At 38.7% G+C, this 21744-nt stretch overlaps 1 protein-coding gene across 8 annotated transcripts in view; it reads right to left on the reverse strand.

Annotated features, from left to right (window-relative positions):
- Nucleotides 1-21744, reverse strand: part of ipo8 (importin 8) — a 161215-nt gene that overhangs the window by 101907 nt on the left and 37564 nt on the right. For 5 of the 8 annotated variants that reach the window (XR_011346521.1, XR_011346522.1, XR_011346524.1 and 2 more), the window contains exons 2-6: nt 20293-20374; nt 17634-17790; nt 10946-11104; nt 7584-7740; nt 4900-4989 (exon numbers count right to left, since the gene is read on the reverse strand). Coding sequence is in view for 4 of the 8 variants with exons in the window: in XM_069903131.1 (XP_069759232.1) it covers nt 4900-4989; nt 7584-7740; nt 10946-11104; nt 17634-17790; nt 20293-20374 (645 nt within the window). In the remaining 4 variants the exon portion in view is untranslated. Of the gene's footprint in view, nt 1-4899; nt 4990-7583; nt 7741-10930; nt 11105-17633; nt 17791-20292; nt 20375-21744 lie in introns of those variants that run through there. The other 3 variants (XM_069903133.1, XM_069903134.1, XM_069903135.1) reach the window with 3 other exon arrangements.

A 21744-nucleotide genomic window follows, 5' to 3' on the forward strand; every position in this document is an offset into this window, starting at 1 on the left:
AGAAAAAGTTCCAAACTTAAATCATCATTTTTATGTGCGTGCCTTAAATTAATTGCTCAAGACCTGATAACTGTTCTAATACATGCTGTAACTGGATAATGAATGTACTGTCTTTACAAATGTCCACAAGTTGATTTTGTTCTTCTATGCCTACTTTGAGAAGAAGAACCAAACAATGCCTACCAGAATCACTGAAAAAGCTGAAGACCCTGTGATATCTGTCTCTGAGGGCGACGCCAGAACATCATTCAAGAGACTAAACCCTCACAAGGCGTCAAGCCCTGAAGGCGTACCTTGCAGGGTACTGAAAATCTGCACCAACCAACCAGCCAGAGTGTTCACGGTCATTTTCAACATCTCATTGTAGCAGTCAGAGGTTCCCACCAGCTTCAAAACGGCATCAATCATCCCGATACCTCAACAACTACTGCCCAGTAGCACTAACTTCTACTGTGATGAAATGCTTTGAGAGGCTGGTCATGGGCAGAATTCACATGTATCTAAGTAAAGATCTGGATCCGCTGCAATTCGCCTATCGTCACAATCGCTCCACAGAAGATGCAATATCACTGGCTCTCCACTCAGCTCTGGAACATCTCGAAAACAGTCATTCATACATACGGCTGCTCTTCATGACTCTCAGGCTGGTCAAGAAGCTACAAATTCTAGGCTCTGTACACCTCTGCAAATGGATCCTTGACTTTCTCCTTGAAAGACCAAAGTCAGTATGAATTGGAAACAGCATCCCCTCCTCACTGATCATCCACATTGGATGCGTGCTTAGCCCATTGCTCTCCTCGTTATACATCCATGACTGTGTGGCCAGGCACAATTCCAATGCCATCTACAAGTTTGCCAATTACACCACAGTTGTCGGCAGAATCACAAACAGCAGTAAGGAAGCGGACAGGAGGGAGGTAGATCAGCTCATTGAATGGTGTAAAGACAACAACCTTGCACTCAACATCAGCAAAACCAAGGAGATGATTGTGGACTTCAGGAGAAAGTCAGAGGAACATGTCGCAGTCCTCATTGAAGGCTCAGTAGCGGAGAGGATCAAGAACTTCAAATTCCTGGGTGTCAACATCTCCAAAGATCTGTCCTGGAGCCTTCAATATGATACAATCACAAAGAAGGCTGGCCAATGGTTATACTTTGTGAGATGTTTGAGGCAGTTCGGTATGTCACCGAGATTCTTGTAAACTTCTACTTGGTTTAGATCTGATGCTTCAAACATATTGAACTGTTTGTTGAGCAAATGTGTCAATAATTTATTTCACAGCCTTTTTTAATACAACATTTCTTGGATATTCTGGAATGTTTGTGAATGCCAAACACTCAAAAATTTTCAATTTTAATGACATTTTACAGCTGATGAGCCAAGACATATGGTTTCACTGGATATGAAATATTTTCCATGGGTTGAGATGCCAATATCTGGTTGGAGATGCTCTGCAATCTAATGTGGAAATGTTTCAGGTCCAGATCTCCTCATAGATGACTGTCCAGGACCATGTAAAAAAAACTATGTTCTTCAAAAGGGTAGCTGGATCTTCAGACAGTGAAAGATCTTCCCAAATACCAACCAGGAATTTGCATTGCTGTATCAGGACTTCTAGTCTTCCCAATGAAAAGCATATAAAATCCTGATTTTTTTTGGAGTTTTCTGTTCTTGATTTTTTTTCCCCCCACCAAATAATCTTCATCAATTACCTTATGATTATGAGCAAATGTGTTTGGTTCTTCAATGCCTCTTTCTTTCACAAAATGTTTCTAAGGACTCTGTTAAATGTTCTGAGTTAATTGCCTCACCATTATCGACACTGAAATTACTTTGCTACAGTTTTGCCCATTTATTTTATCTATTAATATCTGTTATTTTATACATCTGTCAAAAGCATTTCCCACCCTGTGTCATAGGTAAACTTGCAAATGTGGCCTACTATCTAATCAGAAATATACTAATTTATAGCACTTGTCTAAAATTGGACATTAAGTCATTTTCAGATTCTCAAATGTGGTTTTAACCATTTTATCTACCCATCCTGTGATCTTCAGGGATCTATGAACATGTAAACTAAGATCTCTCTGTTTCTCTGCATACTGGCATCATACCATTATATGTACCATTGCTATACATTAATCAACACAACAGACCTTCGACCCACAATACCTGTCCTGACCATGGTGCCAAATTAAACTAATCCCACCAGACTACAAATAGTATATATTCATCCATACATGCCGAACTACCTCCTAAACATGGCTATTTAACCATGTTAACACCTTCCTGGCAGCCCAAGCCAGGGTCTTCACACAAGAAAAACTTTACCTCGCAAATTTCCTTCAAAATTTCCCCATTCCTACCAAAAACCTAAGCCCTGGTGAAAAAAAGACTATCTATGGTATCAATGCCTCTCATGTTTAAAAGGTCACACCTCAGCTTCTGATAATAACACAAGTTTGTGCAACTTCTCCAGAAATGCACACAATACTTCATATGCAACATAACCAAAATTTTCTACAGATCCAATACGCCTTCCCCAAATTATCTAAATTAATATATAAAGCAGTGAAAAGTTGTGATCCCAACACAGTTTCCTGTGAAGTATTTCTAAATGAAGCACCACTCATAGCATTCTTCTAAGCCACCCTAATGAAATCCTGCCAGGTTATCAAAACTATCTATCCTCATCTCCATGAGGTATTTAGCAATCTCTTATGTGGGATGTTTTTTTTGGAAATAAACACAAATAGATGTTTCTGTGTCCAATAGTTATCACATCATAAGAGGGAAAAAAAATCATGTTTATGACTGTCATTTACAATTTACAAATTTGTGCTGTCTCCTCCCCATGTTATTCACCTGTGCTTGGCAACTTACCATATCTTACTTCCATTATAACCTTGACAAAATGAAAAGTATTGAATTTCATTTTATGACAATGATTGTCAGATCAAGTTACCTCGTGCTTTACAATTTTGCTTACTTGGTTATTAACTATTTGGTACCATAGCAGGCTCAGGTTGGAGGGCAGATAAAATGCAAGCACTTTGTCCTGGGCAAAAATGGTGGATTTCCTTCCAGGATCAACAAGTACAGTTTTTTTAAATTAAATTCCAGATTTATTTATGAATTAATTTAAATTCCTCAGATATCAAGACAGTTTTTCCAACTCCTAGTCTAGTCACTTAACTTTAAAGGAATCAGAGACAAAATGATACTAATTATGGGTGTTATTCAAAGCAGTGCATCTTAAAAGTGCATAAGATGTTTGTTCTAAAAGAAGTTTCCAAACTCAATGGGAATTCAGCCCATACACTAGTATAATCAAAAAGGGGAGTACAGTTTTAAATGAAAGGTGCTGTGGGTATTCTTAAAGGAATAAATTCTTGTAATTCTAAAAAAGGGGTCAAATTCAATGTTATTTTTGGAAGAAGAATGCATTCAATTATGAAAAAATAATTTGTGCATCCCAATAATCATTGTTTGAATAGCAATACCCATTGCAACAATTATTAAAGCTACTGGCAATATATAGCATCAGTTTACCAATTTAGTCTCATATAAATGCATGGAGTTTTCTTTTAATTTAAATTTAACATTTTTTTAGGCCCTTGCGGCCCATACCAAGTAATTACACCCGATTGACCAACACCCCAGTACATTTTGTTTTTGAAGGGCAAGAGGAAACGAGAGAACCTGGGTAAAACCCATGCAGAATGTTAAAAACTCTTTACAGACACTGCTTTCAAAGCATTCCACTTCTATCGGGTCAGAGCATGATAGTCGATCTGCGATATGATCATTAACCTGAACTGAACTAAAACTGGAGGCACCTAACTAATCAAATATATGAATAAAACATGAGGAGCACCAAGCCATCTGGCACACCTGAGAAATGGAAAGTACCTCAATAGATTGGTGAAAGCTAACTCACAGGATTTTGCAAATTTAAAGTGTTTTGTAGCCATGTGATGAAACGGTTGAGAAAGACAAGAAAAAGAACAAACTGTCAGAAGAACAGTACAGGAAGACAAAATATGAGTATAGGATAATGTGAAAGAAAGAATAATGAAACCAAGAGAAGCAGAACATTACACAAGGAAAGACTATATAAGAAAAGTGCACATTGAACATGAGGGGTCAAAATAAAAGAGCAAAATGACTGTAAAAGAAAGAGAAAGAAGAAAAGACAGAAAGTGAAGAACCTGAGAAAGAATGCATGAGTCAGGGTAAAGAACAAAACGTAGATGGGGAGAAAAGGACCAAGAGAAAGAAAAGGTAAAATTAGGGAGCACATACCAAATTTCATACTTCTTTAGATCTAAAGCATTAAAAATTGCTGAGTTAAATTTTGAAAACTGAATCACAGAATACTGTACTTACACTGATGAGATCCATGAATTTACAATTTAAGAACAAGTTTCTTTGCCAGCATAAACTTTTTTTTCAAATTTAATTTGAAACTTTGGACACCATGCACCAAAAGGGTCAATATTAATCTGTGATAAATAAATAGTGTATCCTTTTTTGACAATCACATCTAAGGCCCAAGTTCAGAGACATCCCAGCTAATCTCACGGTACAGGAAGATCTTTTATAGTTAAAATGCCTGAGATTTTTACAACTACTGATCTCCTATATTTGTCACAGAAAATTAACCAACCAAAATAAAAAGGCTGTTAATATTCTTCGTATCCAAATTATGTCCAGAACCAAAAAGATGGACAAATGAAAGGTGCACACAGCAAACATGAAGGGAGCAACATATACTAAAAGGTAACTGCAGGTATAGAAGGCTTAAAAAAAAAAATGACCTTTTTCCCCACAATCTATGCAATGAAATGTAAACAGTTTAAATGCACAAAGTAAAATTGTTTAAAAAGAACACTTACAGGAGGTACATCTCGATCAATGATTGTCCTAAATATCTCCATCCATTGAGTCATGGTTTGCTTATTTACCAGTTGCAGTGGTAGCGCATACTAAAAAGGAGAAGCAAGAGAGATAACCTAGGAGAAAAGATCTCCAAAGAAAAGAGAAATGCAAGAAATTACCAGTTGCAAAGAAGTCTTTTCCATTAATTTAGTTCTTATTTAATGAGATTCACTAACCCACACCCAAAATGTTATTGATTCAAGTACTATGTCCATTTTTTCACAACTTAAAGCTAAAATGAATGATGTGATGGATGATACAACTTAACAATAGGAATGAAAAACATTCTTAGAAAAATTGTTTTACAAGCTACAGGAAGAGTCAGGAGATAATTTGCAAGAAATTTGACAAAAAGAACAGGAATCAGTGATTGACACAGAAGATGCCATCTTTTCATCACAGACTAGATTGGTGTTTGAGGGAAAGACAAGAAAGAATTGGGAAAAGAGTAATTATATGAAACCAACAATGCTTTACAAGAAACAAGCTAACAATATAGAAGTGGCATGATTGATTCTGTATAGCTCTGTGTAATTAACAGTTTCACTCATTTCTATCTGTTCAAACATCCAACTTTACAACTGAAAGTTTAAGGCAACTACTTTTCAAATTCCTTCTGTGGACAAAAAAAAAGTAGAGATGCTGGGATGGAAGTAAAATTCTGTTCACACCATTGAAAATTATTTCTGAAAACCCATTGCTTCTTCACTGATTTGTGCCAAAATGAACAGTTCAACAAAAAATATTTTTTTGGTTTTGTGTATTAGACATGCACAGGAAAGGAAGTTATAATGTCAATAAAATATGCTTTGGCACAGTGGTGCCCCTTTCTCAGGAAATCAAGAAATAACTGGTCTTTACTTAAAATTAAAACTTTAATATTATGACACAGAGGCCATTCAACAGAAGTGACCATTCTGGCAATCCCATTGTTCCATTTCACTTTGCTCCCTGTAGCCCAATTGCTCTCACACACCCATTAACTTCTCCTTCCACCACCCTAACTGGGGTAATTTCCAGTAGTCAAATAATATGGGAGTAAACTGAGGCACCTAGGGGAAAAAAACCATGAAGTGGCTGGGAAAACATGCCCTTCTGCATGTAACTTGGTTACTGAAGCGGTGAAGTGGTAGCTTAATGCCCAACGCTACCCCACCTCCCACAGATTAAGTTCTATTTCATAAAGCTTCATAATAAGATTGAATAGAATAGTTATACGGATAAATAAATTTAGCACTTCTGTTTTCACAATCTATCAGCTCATGATGTCCAAGCAACAAAGGACAATAGAATGAGGCAGGCACGATTTTTTTTAAGACATACAGCGTGGTATCAAGTCATTTCAGCCCAATTTACACCCAATTACCTACACCCATAGAACATTTTGATCACTGGGAAGAATCTGGAGCCCTCAGGGAAAAACCACACAAACACCAGGAGAATGTACAAAGTCCTTCCAGACAGCATGGTACTCAAACCCCGGTCCCAATCGCTGGCACTCTAAAGGCATTTCACTAACTGCAACACCAACTGTGCCAACTTGGGTCAGAGCCCTTAAAAGAAAAACTTGTAACACAATTGTTCATCATGGTGTCAAGATATCAAAAAGAGCTTTAGACATGTGCTTTTGAAGTATTATCACCGTTGTGTTGCAGAAAACATGATAGCCTATTTGTACACAAAGTCCAACAAAGAATAAAATGAATAGCTCGGGGGATCTGGCTGTAACCAACGATCAAGGCAATGAATATAGATTATTTGAAATCTTTAAGAAAAATATTGATGCAGCAGCTGGAAAGGAAATCACACATAAAAACCACATCAGAATATTTATGCTCTCATTTTTTTAAAAACTTCAGGACTAAAAAGGTTACATTTTTTAAAAATAATTTGCAGAGGAGGGAATTATTGGAAATGTAAAAATTCAATGCCCATCCATTAAATGTCAACTCATTTGAAATCCAATTTATTTTTTCTTTATTTGTCTATTATCCCAACAAACTGAAAATGTTTTCATATGCTGATTTTAAGTAATTTAATGCAACTGAGGAAGTTACCAGATAATGTCAAAATGTAGTAAGAGCAAACAGATTTGGTATCTTGGTCAAGACCAGTGGTTTTCAAACTTTTTCTTTCCATTCACATACCACCTTAAGTAATCCCTATGCCATAGGTGCTCTGTGAAAACCACAAGTTTGAAAACCACTGGTCATCCCCTTACTAATCACAGAGCACTCAAGCTATAGGATTGCTTAAGGTGGTATGTGGGTGGAAAGAAAAAGTTTGAAAACCACTGGTCATCCCCTTACTAATCACAGAGCACTCATGGCATAGGATTGCTTAAGGTGGTATGTGGATGGAAAGAAAAAGTTTGAAAACCACTGGTCATCCCCTTACTAATCACAGAGCACCCATGGCATAGGATTGCTTAAGGTAGTATGTGGGTGGAAAGAAAAAGTTTGAAAACCACGGGTCTAAACTATTTTACTTCCCAAAGAACATAGATCATTTGGGATTTCAACAAAAAATGGCAACTTATGGTTACTTTTAATCATGTTAGCATTTTACTTAGCGATAAACTCAGTTTGCAGACTGTCGCGATAGAACTTGCTGCTTGTACTGTCTGAGATGGTGTTCATACCTGAACAAGTGCATAGAAGATTTTTAGGATCTGCTTCTGCATCAACACTGAAAAATGGGCGGAATCAGGCAAAAGCTGAATAATTCTCTGCTGAATTCGTGGTAAAAACACTTGCATTGCTGCTATCAGGGGATCTCGCTCTTCTGCCTTCTTGAACCTGAAAAAGTATATTGGAGTTCATGATTTATTAACAAATGCACAAACAGCTGGATGAAAATGAAAAATGAGTTGTTCAGCCCATAAATCAATGTAAGCTGCAGAGAGAATAAAAAACAAATGTGATTTTCTGAAACTAACCAAAGGGCTTAGATAAAGTCTCAGCTCTGCAAGCTTCCAGAGGAAGTGGTAGAGGCAGATAAGCTTACAATACTCGCACAGCAAAGCAGTATGCGCCAAACACAGGCTCATGTGGACATGCATCAGGGACAGCATCAACATGGTGGACCAGAAAAGCTAATTTTGAGCTGTATGATTCAAATAAAGTAGATTTAATCCATTGATTAATTAAGTTGGCAGAGAAGTAGGAAATCGAATTAACTGAGGCACAGAACCTTAAGCTGGAAATGTATTAGGAACTGATTAGAGAGAAAATTAGGAGGTTTGCTTCAGTTCTTGCAAACCAAACATAAAGAATACACTGAGCTGGAAGGGTACACAAGAAAGTTCAGATTTATTGTCAGAGTACATACATGACATCACATACAACCCTGAGGTTTTTTCCTGTGGGCCAGACAGAATTTCTGCTTATCGGTAATGCAAAAAAAACTGTACTCAAGGAAAGATACGTACACAAAAGAGAAAGGTAAAGAACAAAATGTAAAGAACCAACTGTGCAATAAAATATTCAGCAATAAATAATGTGCAAAGTCAGAGACCTTAAATGAGTCTCTGATTGAGTTTGTTGTTGAGGAGTCTGATGGTCGAGGAGTAGCAACTGTTCCTGAACCTGGAGTAAGAGTCTTGTGGCACATGTACCCCTTTCCTGAGGACATGTGCTGGATCCTTGATCCTTGATGTTTGCTGCTTCTCTCTGTCAGCAGTGTTCCATGTAGATTTTCTCAAAGGTGGGAGAGTTTTGCCTGTGGGCTATGTCAACTATTTTTTGCAGGGATTTCCAATCAGAGGTATTGCTGCCCCATACCAAGCAGTAATGCAACTAGACAACACACTTCCAACCATACATCTGTAGAAGCCTGCTGAGGTTCTTGATGTCACACCAAATCTCCGCAAATTCTGAGGAAGAAGAGGAGCCGATGCGCTTTCTTCACGATGGCATTGGTGTGTTGGATCCAGGAAGGACCTCTGAAATAGTGACTCCCAGGAATTTAAATTTGCTCACCCTCTCCACCTCTGACTCCTCAATAATCACTAGATCAAAACATCTCTGATTCTCTCTTCCTAAAGTCCACAATCAGCTCCTTGGTTTTGGTAACACTGAGTGGGAGATTGTTGTTAGTGCACCACTCAGCCAAGTTTTCAATATCTCTCCTGTAAGCTGATTCATTACCCCTTTTTTATACAACCTTCTATCTACAGTGGTATCATCAGCAAATTTACAGGTGAGGTTATTGTACCGAGCCCGAGTCACAGGTGTACAGCGAGTAGAGCAAAGGGCTACGTACTCAGCTTTGTGGTATTTCAGAACTGATAGACTGTGGAGGAGATGTTCTTAGCAATCTTCACTGATTAGGGTCTGGAGGTGAGGAAATCCAGGATCCAATTAAACAGTGGGGTATTGAAGTATGTGTCTTGGGACTTTGCCCAGCAGTTTTGAGGGGATGATGGTGTGGAATCCCGAACCAAAGTCGATAAGAAACATCCTGATGTATGTGTCTTTGCTGTCCAGGGCTTTCTGTAGAGTCAGTGAGCTGGCATCTGCCGTAGACCTATTGCTGCGGTAGGCAACTAGTGTCGGATCCATGTCCCCACTCAGACAGCTGATATGCTTCAACTCCAGTCTCTTAAAACACTTGATCACTATGGATTTGAGTGCCACTGGCAGTCATTGTGGGCGGGTCACCTCAGAAGTGACTGATGAGGATTTTGCTTTGAAAGAAAATTTTAAGCTGCGAGGCAAAAATGGATATAATGAGATTTTTTAAAATCTTATCAAAAGAGGCTACAGATAGGGCAGTACAGTTAGCATAGCAGTTAGCGCAACACTATTACAGCGCCAGCGATCCAGATTTGAATGCGGCGTTGTCTGGAAGGTGTCTGTACAATTTCCCCTTTATGTTCATGGGTTTCCTCAGAGTGCTCCAGTTTCCATCCACTGTTCAAACAAAAATGTCCAAGGGTTGTAGGTTCATTAATGTATTTGCGCAGAACAGGCTCATGGGCCAGAAGGGCCTGATACCATGGCGTATTTCTAAAAAAAGATGGTAAATTGAATGACATGAAATTGTAAGAACCATAGATACAGCAGATATGATCTGTTTCATTTCATGAGGAAGAATTAGTGGCGGAATGTGATGAAGTTTTCATCACCCAGTCAATGGAGATGGGAGTCTGGAACACAATGCTTGAAAGGGTGGTAAAAAGATAAACGCTTTCTTATTTAAAAAAGTTGTCAATCAAAGTAAAAATGCATAATCCAAAAGCTGGAAAAAAAGGGTGGCTCATTCTTCCACAGCAAGTACAGAATCTCTATGATTCTAAACATCCAGCACCCACCAAATATCCAAGTGTTGAAGATACGCATCACACTGAAGATTTTTGGATCTTTCATATTTTAAAGACATAAAAATAACCAACTCCTCCCCTAAAACCCAGTTCACAATTTAACCTTGAATTTATCTTGAATCCCCTCATGACTGACTCTTTGAATTTGTTGCACAGCCTGCTTTTCCCTCTCTTCATATGTAAGAACATTACTTCCTTCAATTTTAATTCTTTATCAGCGACACCACTAATCCATCTGTGGCTCTGATTTGTTTCAGGAAAAATGTTGCAAAATTCTGTTCCACATGGGTCTTAAACATTTATTAAAGATGACGTGGACTTTTTACCCCCTCCATAAATCTTCGTCCGCGAAGCCAAGCCAAAGAAAAAGAAAGATAATAAAAATTATGTAATACATTAAATATGGCATTTCAAAGTTTGGATTTATTGTTGCACATTGCAGTTTGATTTTAAAAGCTGAAATTCAAAATAAGCGCACTCTACTACATACAAAAGAAATGGCTTTGTTATCTACATTAGACATCAACTTTGCTACTTTTAAATGTAATCTTGCATCAAGGTCCTAACACAGTAACTCTCATGCTTCTTAATTCACGCAAGTCCACCCTTTTAAAAACAAATCACTTTTAAAGCCATTCAGTCCGGATACCAACAAAAGTGCACACCTTGTGAATACTCACTCATAGGTCCTGACCAACTGGTACAGACACATCAGGCTGCCGAGCCAGCTTGCATTATTTGGAGATTGCAGGAAAAAGCCAATTTTGTCCACCACTGCTGTCCAACGTCCAGGGAAGTCGTATTTAATGATAGCACGAAGACACACCGCCAACTGAGACCTTTATGCATGACATTCATATGTAAGTTAATTTATCTTCTATGATGTGGAAACTTTCTGACAGAGCTCCATTGGATACTTCAGAACATCCAATGCAGTACTGCAGTTCCAAGTGGAAAACATACAGCAACATAATGGAAGACAAAAACCTCCACGCTATGCATATAGATCATTCTAATTCTGATGTAATTGATGGCCAAGATTTAAGCGCTGGGTCATGAACCTTGTTCTAATCTTAATGCTTCCTCGTGATACTGTGGGAGAATGTGTAGGTGGGATAAACAGTGAAGTCAGGAGCCAAGGATCAGAAATTATCGAGAGTTTTTCTTTCACCAATAACTATCATTGACATTGGAGCATTTGAAAGAACAGGATATGCTCCAATTCTGCAGACTGTTGTGCTATATGGGATGAGCTCATCAACTTTTAGGGGAAGAGCGTAACAAATCACAGGTACAAAAGGGGCCAGGTATTCTCTTCATTAATTCAGAAAATAATGCAGTTTTAACTTATTAATTAAAGATTAATAAGAGATTTTTCCCAAGATAATACCGATCCTTCTTTACAGAATTTTAACACACTTTTTTTTAAATTAATTTTAACCACAATTCTACATACGTGTTACAGTTTCAGGTTTCCAGAACCTTTATGTTTAGCATGTTTCTAAATCCCAATCCTTCATGGTTTTGCTCTAACACTGTTACAGATTCCTTGTATTTTTCTCTAGAGAAATAGTTCCACTATATTTATTCTATTGTATTCCCCATTTTTAAAATTAATTAATTTTTGAGCATCGCTGCAAAGGCCAGTCATTATTGCCGATTCCTAATTGCCTTTTAATTGGTGGCGAGTTGCCTTCTCTATCTTTAGCTTAGTTCTCATCCTCATTTCAGCTCTTTAAACAATCATATCTTAGGCACAGTTGGCGTGGCGGTTAGTGCAATACTGCTACAGCATCAGTGCTCGGGACTGGGGTTCAAATCCAGTGCAGTCAGTGTGGGTTTTCCCCAAGGGCTCCGGTTTTCTCCCACCATTCAAAACGTAGGTTAATTGGGTGTCATTAGGTGACACGGGCTCATGGACCGAAATGGCCTGTTACCGTGCTGCCTGTCTAAATTTTTTAAAATATATAAATCTGCTATGAATGCCTCCCACAACCAATATAATTTTCATGAGATCCAGCATTCAGATTTGACATGGAAAAATCAAAATGTTACTTCTCTTCTGTATCTCTGCTTCCGTGATATTAAGGCAATCATTTCAAGATTTGTATCTGCGTTCTAGTTTTTAGTGATGTCTGTATATTGACACAAAAATCCCCTTCCTCCTGGTGTCTTACTGAAATTTGCCGAGGTCAATGAAGAGCAAATTCATAGAGAAGGGACAGACTGCTTAAAGGGGCAGTATTCTACTGAATCTTAAAAAAATTGTATTTTCTTTGAGCTAGTCTGTATATTTTTAATGTCTCAGAAAAGCACTACTTTTTGAACTCATCATGAAGGAAATGTTCATCAGCATCCTAAGAATAAACAACCTATCGGATCTTAATTGGGAGAGGGGTGGAATTTCATAAGTATGCAAATAAAAGAACTTCCAAAAAGGGTACCAAAAAAAAGATCATTTCCTTAGCTTTTTAACTTAATTCTTCAAACATCTTGAGAAGGGGGGGGGGGGGGGGGGGGGGAGGAGAAAGAAGAATTATTGCTGCCTGAGTGAAATGAAGAGGGAGAAGATTCTTTGAAACAGCATTACTCAGTCAAATATTTTAAATCCAAAGTTAGACAATTAACTGTGAATTGAAGAGGTTTGAAAAACTAGATCTTGAAAGCTCATTAATTAAACAATGTTTGATCATCTTCTAGCATTGGCCACGTTGCCATATATTTATTTTATCTTTTAACCACAATTTTGGGAACAGTTTGGTCTGATCTCACACAGCAACAATGAGCTACTGGAGGAAGGGCTCCAGGCCCGAATCATTGAACTATCCATCTCTATCACTGGACACTGTCTGACCCGTTGAGTTTTCTTGTTCAATATTCCACCATTTGCAGTTTTTGTTTCTCATAAAACATTGCTTAGTCTTGCCTTCTTGGAATTGAAGAAATAACATCCAAAAAAAGAAAAATGTTACACAGACCCAATTACATCCCCAGATGAGATAAGCAGTTCATATTGCAACATCAAGTCAACAAAAAAATAACTTCAAGGCAAAAATGCTGGAAAGACTCACTAGGTCAAGGCGCATCACGGAAAGAGAAACATGTATTTGCATTTTGAGACAGACCTTCATCGGAAATTGGAAGATGATTTAAAGTTATGAATGGATAGGATAAAAGGAATATCTGCAGAAAGGTCCGTCCATCCAAATGGAGAGAGAAAAACAGTGCCAAAGAAAAAAAATCACAGATATCTGACTAATATTTAAAGGGAAACTGGTAAATAACTCAAGAGAAAGAATTTGTAGGGCAATAGGGAGAGACAAATGAGACAAGCTTGAATGCATTGGGTGAATGGACTCAATGGGCGAATAACCTCATTCCATGTTGTGACTCCTATTTTCATTTTCCAATATTCACAACAATTTATTGCAACATTTCATATTTTAGTGACACACTCAATAACTTGATCTAACTGAATGGAAAAAATGCAGTGCAGTGCATAAAAACAGAACATTAGAGTAGTTTAACATCTACATTTGCATTTCGATAGCTCTTTCTGTGTGAAGCAGCATCAACATGGAAAGATCTATTAGCGAAGAAATCAAATGGAGTTCAAATAACACTTGTCGATAAGGATTTAAAAAGTAGCATTATATTGAATAGCTGATATCACAAAACTATTGCTTGCCATTGTAAAAGTTGGAGAAAACTACCGATTTGGACATGGAAAAATATCAAAATGAGCCAGAATTTTAACAAGGGTCATTTTTTTTTTACCCACAGAAACAGGGAACAAGCCATACAAATCAACTTGATCATGGTTTTTTAAAATACTATTCACATGTCTATGAATCATAATTTAAGTTCATATATTCCCATTTCACCTTTGTTCCCATTTCCTCAATTTTATCAAGTTTAATTAATCGTTTTTATTAATTCTGATAGAGGGCTGCGACGGTGTATCTTATGGTCTTTAGAAAAGTGAGGCTTTATAAGGCACTTGTGAGACCACACTTGGACCACTGTGAACAGCTTTGGGTCCCTCACTCAAGAAAAGATATGTTGACATTGGAGAGGGTTCAAAGGTGGTTCACTAAGATGATTCCAGGGATGAAAGGGTTATCATACGAGGAGTGTTTGACAGCTCTTGGCCTGTATTCATTGCAATTTAGAATGAGGGGGATCTCATTGAAACAACTTGAATGGTGAAAGGCATGGACAGATTAATTGCAGAAAAAAAAGTTGTTGCCCATGGTGGGAGAGACTAAGACAAGACGGCACAACTTCAGGATTGAAGGGCGTCTGTTTTGAACAGAGAAGCGTTGGAATTTCTTCAGACAGAGAGTGGTAAATCTGTGGAATTTGTGGTTACAGGCAGTTGTGGGAGCCTGGTCATTGGGTGTATTTAAAACAGAGATTGATATGTTGTGGATTAGCCAGGGCATCAAAGCTTATGTGGAGAAGGCCGGGCAGTGGGGCTGAAAGGTAAAATGGATCAGCTCATAATTAAATGGCAGGGCAGAATTGATGGGTTGTATAGCCTATTTCTGCTCCTATGTCTTATGATCTTAGGGTTTGCAAGGATTTCTTGCTCTCTGTGGATCCATATGGAGTTGACAACCTCATGCAATGGAGATCGTTCTGCAATTTTGACCCATTTCCCAAATCTCCCCATTCTTTGAAGAAAACTTAGTTTTTGAGTGAACCACCAAAGTCTGCAGACACCGAGATTGTGGTAAAAACACAAAAATGCTGGAGCAATTCAGCAGGTCTCACAGCAGGCATTTGACGCAAAGATATATAACCAACGTTTATTCAAGGTATGAGTAAAAAACAGATAGGCATCTGAATTCAGAGATGGGGTAAAAAAAAAGGACAAGAGGAGGAACACAGACCAATAGACAAAAGGTGATAATTGGACATGGATAGGACAGGAGAGAAAAGGTGAGATTGACGGGGGAGGAATAGCTCTGTACCCTCAATTTGTCCTTTGACTAATCCCACTTTCTCCAAATCAAAGGGGTAGCCATGGGTATCGCATGGGTGTCAGCTATGCCTCCATTTTGTTGGTTAAGTGCGGCAATCCATGCTCCAAGCCTACACAAGCAAGGAACCACAACTCTTCCTCGACTGCACTGACTACTTTGGTCCTGCCTCATGCACCTATGATGAGCTCGTTGACTATACGTTTTGCTGCCAACTTCCACCCCAATCTCTTCGTCCATCTCCAGCAACACTCTCCCCTTTCTGGATCTCCCTGTCCCCAACTCGGGTGTAAACACTCGACAGGTGTGTTCTACACATCCACCATGTCCCACGGTTATCTCGACTACACCTCTTCACACCCTGACCCCTGTAAGGATACCATCCTTTCTCACAATTCCTACATCTTTGTCACATCTGCTCCCAGATCAAGGTCTGCCATGCCAGATCATCCAAGATATCCTCCTTCTTCAAACAACATGGCTTCACCTCCTCTAACATCAACTCAGCCCTCACCCTCATATCCTCCATGACTCACACATCTGCTCTGGCCCCCTGTGCCCCCATGTGCAAGGACATGATTCCCTTTGTCCTCACCTTCTAAGCCACCAGCCTCTGCATCCAACATATCATCTTTTGCCATTTCTGCCACCTTCTAAATGATCCCACATCTTCCCCTCTCTGCCTTCCACTGAGATCGATCCTTCTGTGACTCCCTTGTCCACTCCTCCCCTCCCCAATTGCCTCTTGGTACCTACCCCAGTGACCACAGGAAGTGCTACACTTACACCCACACATCCTCCCTCACCACCATTCAGGACCCCAAACACTCCTTCCAACATTTCACTTATGAATCTGCATGGGTCATCTACTGCATCTGATGGTCATGTTGTGGTCTCCTCTACTTCAAAGAAACTGGACACAGGCTGGGAGATCATTTTGTTGAGCATTTTGGCTTAGTCTACCACAATAGCATAGCTCTCCCAGTGGCAACCCATTCCAATTCCCCACCCTATTCCCTTGCTAACATGTCTCATGTCCATGGTCTCATGCACTGCCAGATTGAGACCACCAACAAACTGGAGGATCAACACATCATATTCTGTCTGCGCACCCTCCACCCAGATGGCATTAACATGTATTTCATCTGTTTCCATACCAACTCCCACCATCTATCCCTTTTTCTCCTTTCCTCTAGCTCTGTCTCCCTTTTTCCTTTTTCCCTGTCTCTTTTCCTCCAGATTTGCATTGACAGAAGCATCCCCTCCCCCCATCAATTCTTAATTCCTCTGATGTTCTATTCATGTCTAAGTATCACCTTTTGTCTTGTGCATTGTGCTCATCCCTCTGCCCTTTCTCTCCTTCTCCCCAGCCTTTTAATTCAGGTGCCTGCCTGCTTCTTACTCATACCTTGTAGAGGGGATCAGGCCTGAAACGTCAGTTATACTGTATATCTTTTCCTCCTATGTACGTTGCAAAACTTGCTGAGAACCTCCAGCATTTCTGTTTTTCACTATCTCAGTTTTTGTAAGGATTCTTCAGATTTGGGCATATTCGTTAGATTCGTTGTGAATTAAGATCAAGATGAACTGATGGAGATGCACTATTAGTAAAGGAATTGGATTCAATTGTGCATCCTTAACCGAATCATTACTTCAATTGGATGAGCAAAGGAAGAAAAATAATTAAACCTGCACGTCACTTTAAGGCAGGGCCAGGTTGAATGTTAGACCATTCTTCTTCAAGATAAGTGGCCTACAATAAAAGCTGATTGCTTGTGTAGAAAAACCTTCAAGAGAAAGTAGAACCTGTTTCTGGTGGAAGCAGAGATCACATTATGCAAGAGGTAACTAACATGTTTAAAGTGGTCACTGTGATTGATTAAATTTTCCCTAACTTGAGATTTCTGAATTTGCCATTGTTTTTATTTTTTTTTGCCTCTCCTGAGAAGCTATACGAGAATATATAAATTTGAAAACATGCACCTCCAAATATAAGGGTCTGTTTATTCCTACTATTAACAAACATTAAACAGTCCTTTCATGAGTAAAAGAAAAAAGTTTCACTGTTTACTTTTCTACACTTTTGTCATGTGTGACACTATACGCTGTGGCATTGCAACACTATCCTTTGCACTTTTGTATTTACTCTTACACTACCCGTTGTACAATAATACATATAGGTTGTCTGCCTGGATAGTCAGACACAAATCAAAGATTTCCACTGTATTTTAGTACATGTAATCAAAAACACACAACAGGTCAATTCAATTCACAAATCTTACTACTGACGATGGTGTTCTCTTCTTTGCATGTAACTTTGCCTTTTATACGAATAAATAGAGATTCAATTTCAAAATTTCCTGTTTCTTATCAGAGCCCGTACCTGATCAAATCAGGCGACTGAATGATTCCCTCCACAATGTTGTCACGAATTTTCTGCCGATCATTTTCATGTATGTTGAAAGGTAACATAGCTTCGCCAGGAGGAGCTTCACGATCTGGCCAGTACTGTGTCACCATATTCTTCATGTAGATAGCAGCTATACATTAAAGGTAAATCAGAAGCTCAATTTGAATAGATCTATCCATAAAATATCATATACTGCATCATTAAAATGCCATCAAGTAGGTTAAAAATCAATTTTTTAAAAATTTTAAGGACTGTCTCATTTCAATCATTTCTCTAATTCCAATCAGTTTACAATATGCTGCTAACACAGAATGATTTAGGGCTTTCAATTATGAAGCTTTTCCTTTCATCTCTCTTTAGGGGATTAACTGATATTCATGCGATCTTTGTATCACATTCATCTGGCTTCATTCTAAAGTATGGACCAAAATGATCCACTTTCGTGTGCATGGCTTGAAATGAGCTAGCCAATGTTGGATGGGCTTTTTGTGTTCAAGTTGATGGGTACAGACAATGTCAGGATGTCTGCTCGTGATCATTTTCATACCATTTTCACTACAAATATCAAGTTACACATAAATTGTAATTTATAACAATTGAAAAGCAAGTGCATAATAGGATATAGTGAAGCTGTATGAGGCAAGATAGCTCCAGTTGAACACCTTGCACTTTGAGTGCTCAATTCTCAGCAAAAGAAAAAAAAAATTAATGAGGAAACTCACTCCTTCCTCCAGTGGGTCAGAAAAGTCTTTATAGTCATCTGAGGAAAAGGGTGAAGGTCGAGTTAAAGGTCTGGTATAAAACCAGTGATCCCCATTCACCAATATGCTTCTCAGTTTCGGATAACCTACAGAAAATACCTCAGGGCACTGGAAAGATAATACCAATATTGTCTTTGCAAAACTCTCCAACTCCCCTGGTAATACAAGCAATCATTGGTTAGGACACAGAATAAGAGTTGTTGCAACTTTTCAAAACATTTGTGGGGCCAGTCTTGGAGTTCTGTGAGCAGTTTATCACCCCACAATTGGAAAGATGTGACTGCGGAGGAGATTCATCAGAATATGGCCTGGATTGGAAGACTAAGTTATGAAAAGAGATTGGATAGACTTATCTTGTTTTCCTTAGACCAGAGGCCAAGGAGTGACCTGACGGATTGTAAGTGGCATAGATTGAGCGAATAGTCAAAATATTTTTCCCCATGGAAGAGGTACTAAAAACAAGAGGGCACAGTTTTAAGGTGAGAGGAGCAATTTTGATATCGAGGTGTGCACTGCCAAAGGAGGTGATGCAATTATTACATCTAGACAAGGGAAGGCGGAAAAGAATATTGTTTTAATGCAGGAAAATAGAATTAGTGTTGATGGACAATGGTGGGACAAAGAGCCCATTTCCATGGAAAACTCTTAGTGTCCACTCATGGGCTATTAGCACCAGAAATAAATAAACTCATTCAGTGCCAGAGGGCAGACCATATCATCAGGTGACTGAGACCAGACACTCTGTCAGGTATTGTGCAATGGGGAAAAAATTAGCATTTGGGGAGATCAAAAAAAATATTCACTTTGCACAAACCTCACCACCCGATGGGAATTTCTGGCCCATAACCAATCAAAGCAGCGAGGAACATTTCAGATGACATGAGAACCAGTGGTACCAGTAGAAGAAGTGCACCAGCTCCCAAGCTATCTCTCCACCAAGATCAGAAGGATTAGTGGCATGATTCAGGGCAGGGAATTGTCTGAAGAGAAAATATGATGTACAAGATCATGAAGGTTTTGGCTGAGTGAAAAGAGGGAAGGTGTTCCCTTTAATGAATGGTTAAAGGATCAGGGACATACATGAAAAATGATGGGAAAAGATACAACAAGGGATGCAAGAAAAAAAAAACTCATACAAACAGTGGTTGTGAACTTGGATTCTGCATTCAAGATTGCAAAAGATGAGGCATTCAAGTCCTTCAAAATGAAATTATATTAGCATTTGAATAAAAATAGTTTGAAAGGCTATAGGGAAAGAGCAGGATAGATTGCTCCAGTAAAAACCCAATGTGACAAATGATTTCTCTTCATGCCATGAAATGTTATCATTAATTAAAGCTTAGCGAATGAGAGGATCATGCCATATTTCACTCATAATGTGCCTCAACTACACATCACCCCAAAAGGACTCTTTTATCACTAGTACCAAAGGGGAAACTCTATCCAGTTCTGCCTTCCATTTGATAGCAACAAAAAAATAACCCCCTCAAGCATCAGACCGGACCAACCAGAGCTCAGAAGAATACGAGTTGATCTTACTAAAACTTACAAAATTCTTACACAGCTCTGCCAGAAGGGTGTTTCTCCTGGCTGTGAGGTCAAGGTCACCAATCCCCTTTCATGACCTGTGAGAAATTTCTTTGAAATTCACTGTAGACCTATGTAGACCTCTCTTGTCACAGAGTTCATTTGATACAGAGACCAACAGATTTGTGGATATTTGTAGATTCAAAAGATATGGTGACAGCCCATATTAATGGAGCTGAAATGCTAGATGAATGACAGATCAGATTTAAAAGGCCATATGATCCACCCCTGTTCCTTATTCTTAGATTATTTTATTAGCTTAGCTAAGGAGAGCCTAAACTCACCAGCTTGTCTTACTGGAAATTCAACCTGATCAGACACAATAATCTGAAGCAATGTGGGAGCGAAGTTTATGATCTTGTAAGACTGCAAAAAAAAAACACAGAAATGTTAAAATAGTGCAAATGTAAAGTCAATCTATATATTAACAATTTGGACAATGATAGAAAGTCAAAACACCCAAAAAGAGCCAGAATACAAAGGTTGGCAACACTGGAATCAGAATGGATGGAAGCATAAAATTACAGAGAGATATAAACAGATTGATAAAGTTGTGCCAAATGGAATTCACTGAAGCAACAGGGTGGGAATTTCACTTTGGACCCAAAAAGAAAAGGACAGAATATTTCCAAATGAAATGTCAAATGCAATGGAGGACTAAAGAGACATAGGAACACGTGAACATAAATTATTAACATAATGGACATGTTCAGAAAATCACTGCTAATGTCATGTTTGCCTTGAGATATGTTGAGAGATCCAGAATACAAAGAAGCAGAAGTTATGCTTGATCTGTTACGTCACATCCAAGGTCATATAAGGAATTTTAGGCACTTCACCTTAGAAGAGGGTCGCTGACCTTGAAATAAAAGCTTCAGTGATTTAGCTGAATGATGTCTGGACTCCAAGGATTAAATAACAAATATATATTACACTAACAAGGGTTGTATTCCCTGACATTTAGAAGGGTAAAGAATGATTTTAGTGAACTTGTGGTCCTGAATGACACACACAAATTCTCACTTTTTGCTTACTATCTGTTTACTTATTGCCTTACCAAGGAGGATATAGGTTATGATCAGAATTGGGGTAGGGGTCAAGCATTATCTAGGGACTTGGTGAAATTACCGAAGGAAACAAAGAATTTGATGGATATTCAGATCCAGAAGCAGGTGGTTATGAGCAAATTGTTAGAACTGAGGCCTGATAAGTCCTCTGGGCCTGATGGGCTGCATCCCAGGGTGCTTAGAGAGGTTGCTCTGGAAATTGTGGATGCACTAGTTGACATTTTCCAAAGTTCTTTAGATTCCGGGGAAGTGTCTACAGACTGGAGAGTGGCCGATGTTGTACCACTTTTTAAGATGGGAGAGAGAACACGGGAAATTATAGACTGGTCAGCTTGACATCGATGGTGGGGAAGATATTGGAATCTATCATTAAAGGAGAAATAGCAGAATACTTAGGAAGGAATAATAGTATCAGTGCTAGTCAGCATGGGTTCCTTAAAGGAAAATCTTGCTTGACTAATCTCCTGGAATTTTTCAAGGACATAACAAGGAGGGTGGATTCGGGAGAGCCAGTGGATGTGGTGTATTGGACTTTCAGAAAGCCTTCGATAAAGTCCCACACAGGAGGCTAGTTTGCAAAATCAAGGAGCATGGTATCAGGGGTAGGGTTCTGTCATGGATAGATAATTGGTTGAGAAATAGGAAAGGGTTGGAATAAATGGGTCATTT

The sequence above is a fragment of the Narcine bancroftii genome, chromosome 11 (genome assembly GCF_036971445.1).
Source record: "Narcine bancroftii isolate sNarBan1 chromosome 11, sNarBan1.hap1, whole genome shotgun sequence".
NCBI lineage: Eukaryota > Metazoa > Chordata > Chondrichthyes > Torpediniformes > Narcinidae > Narcine > Narcine bancroftii.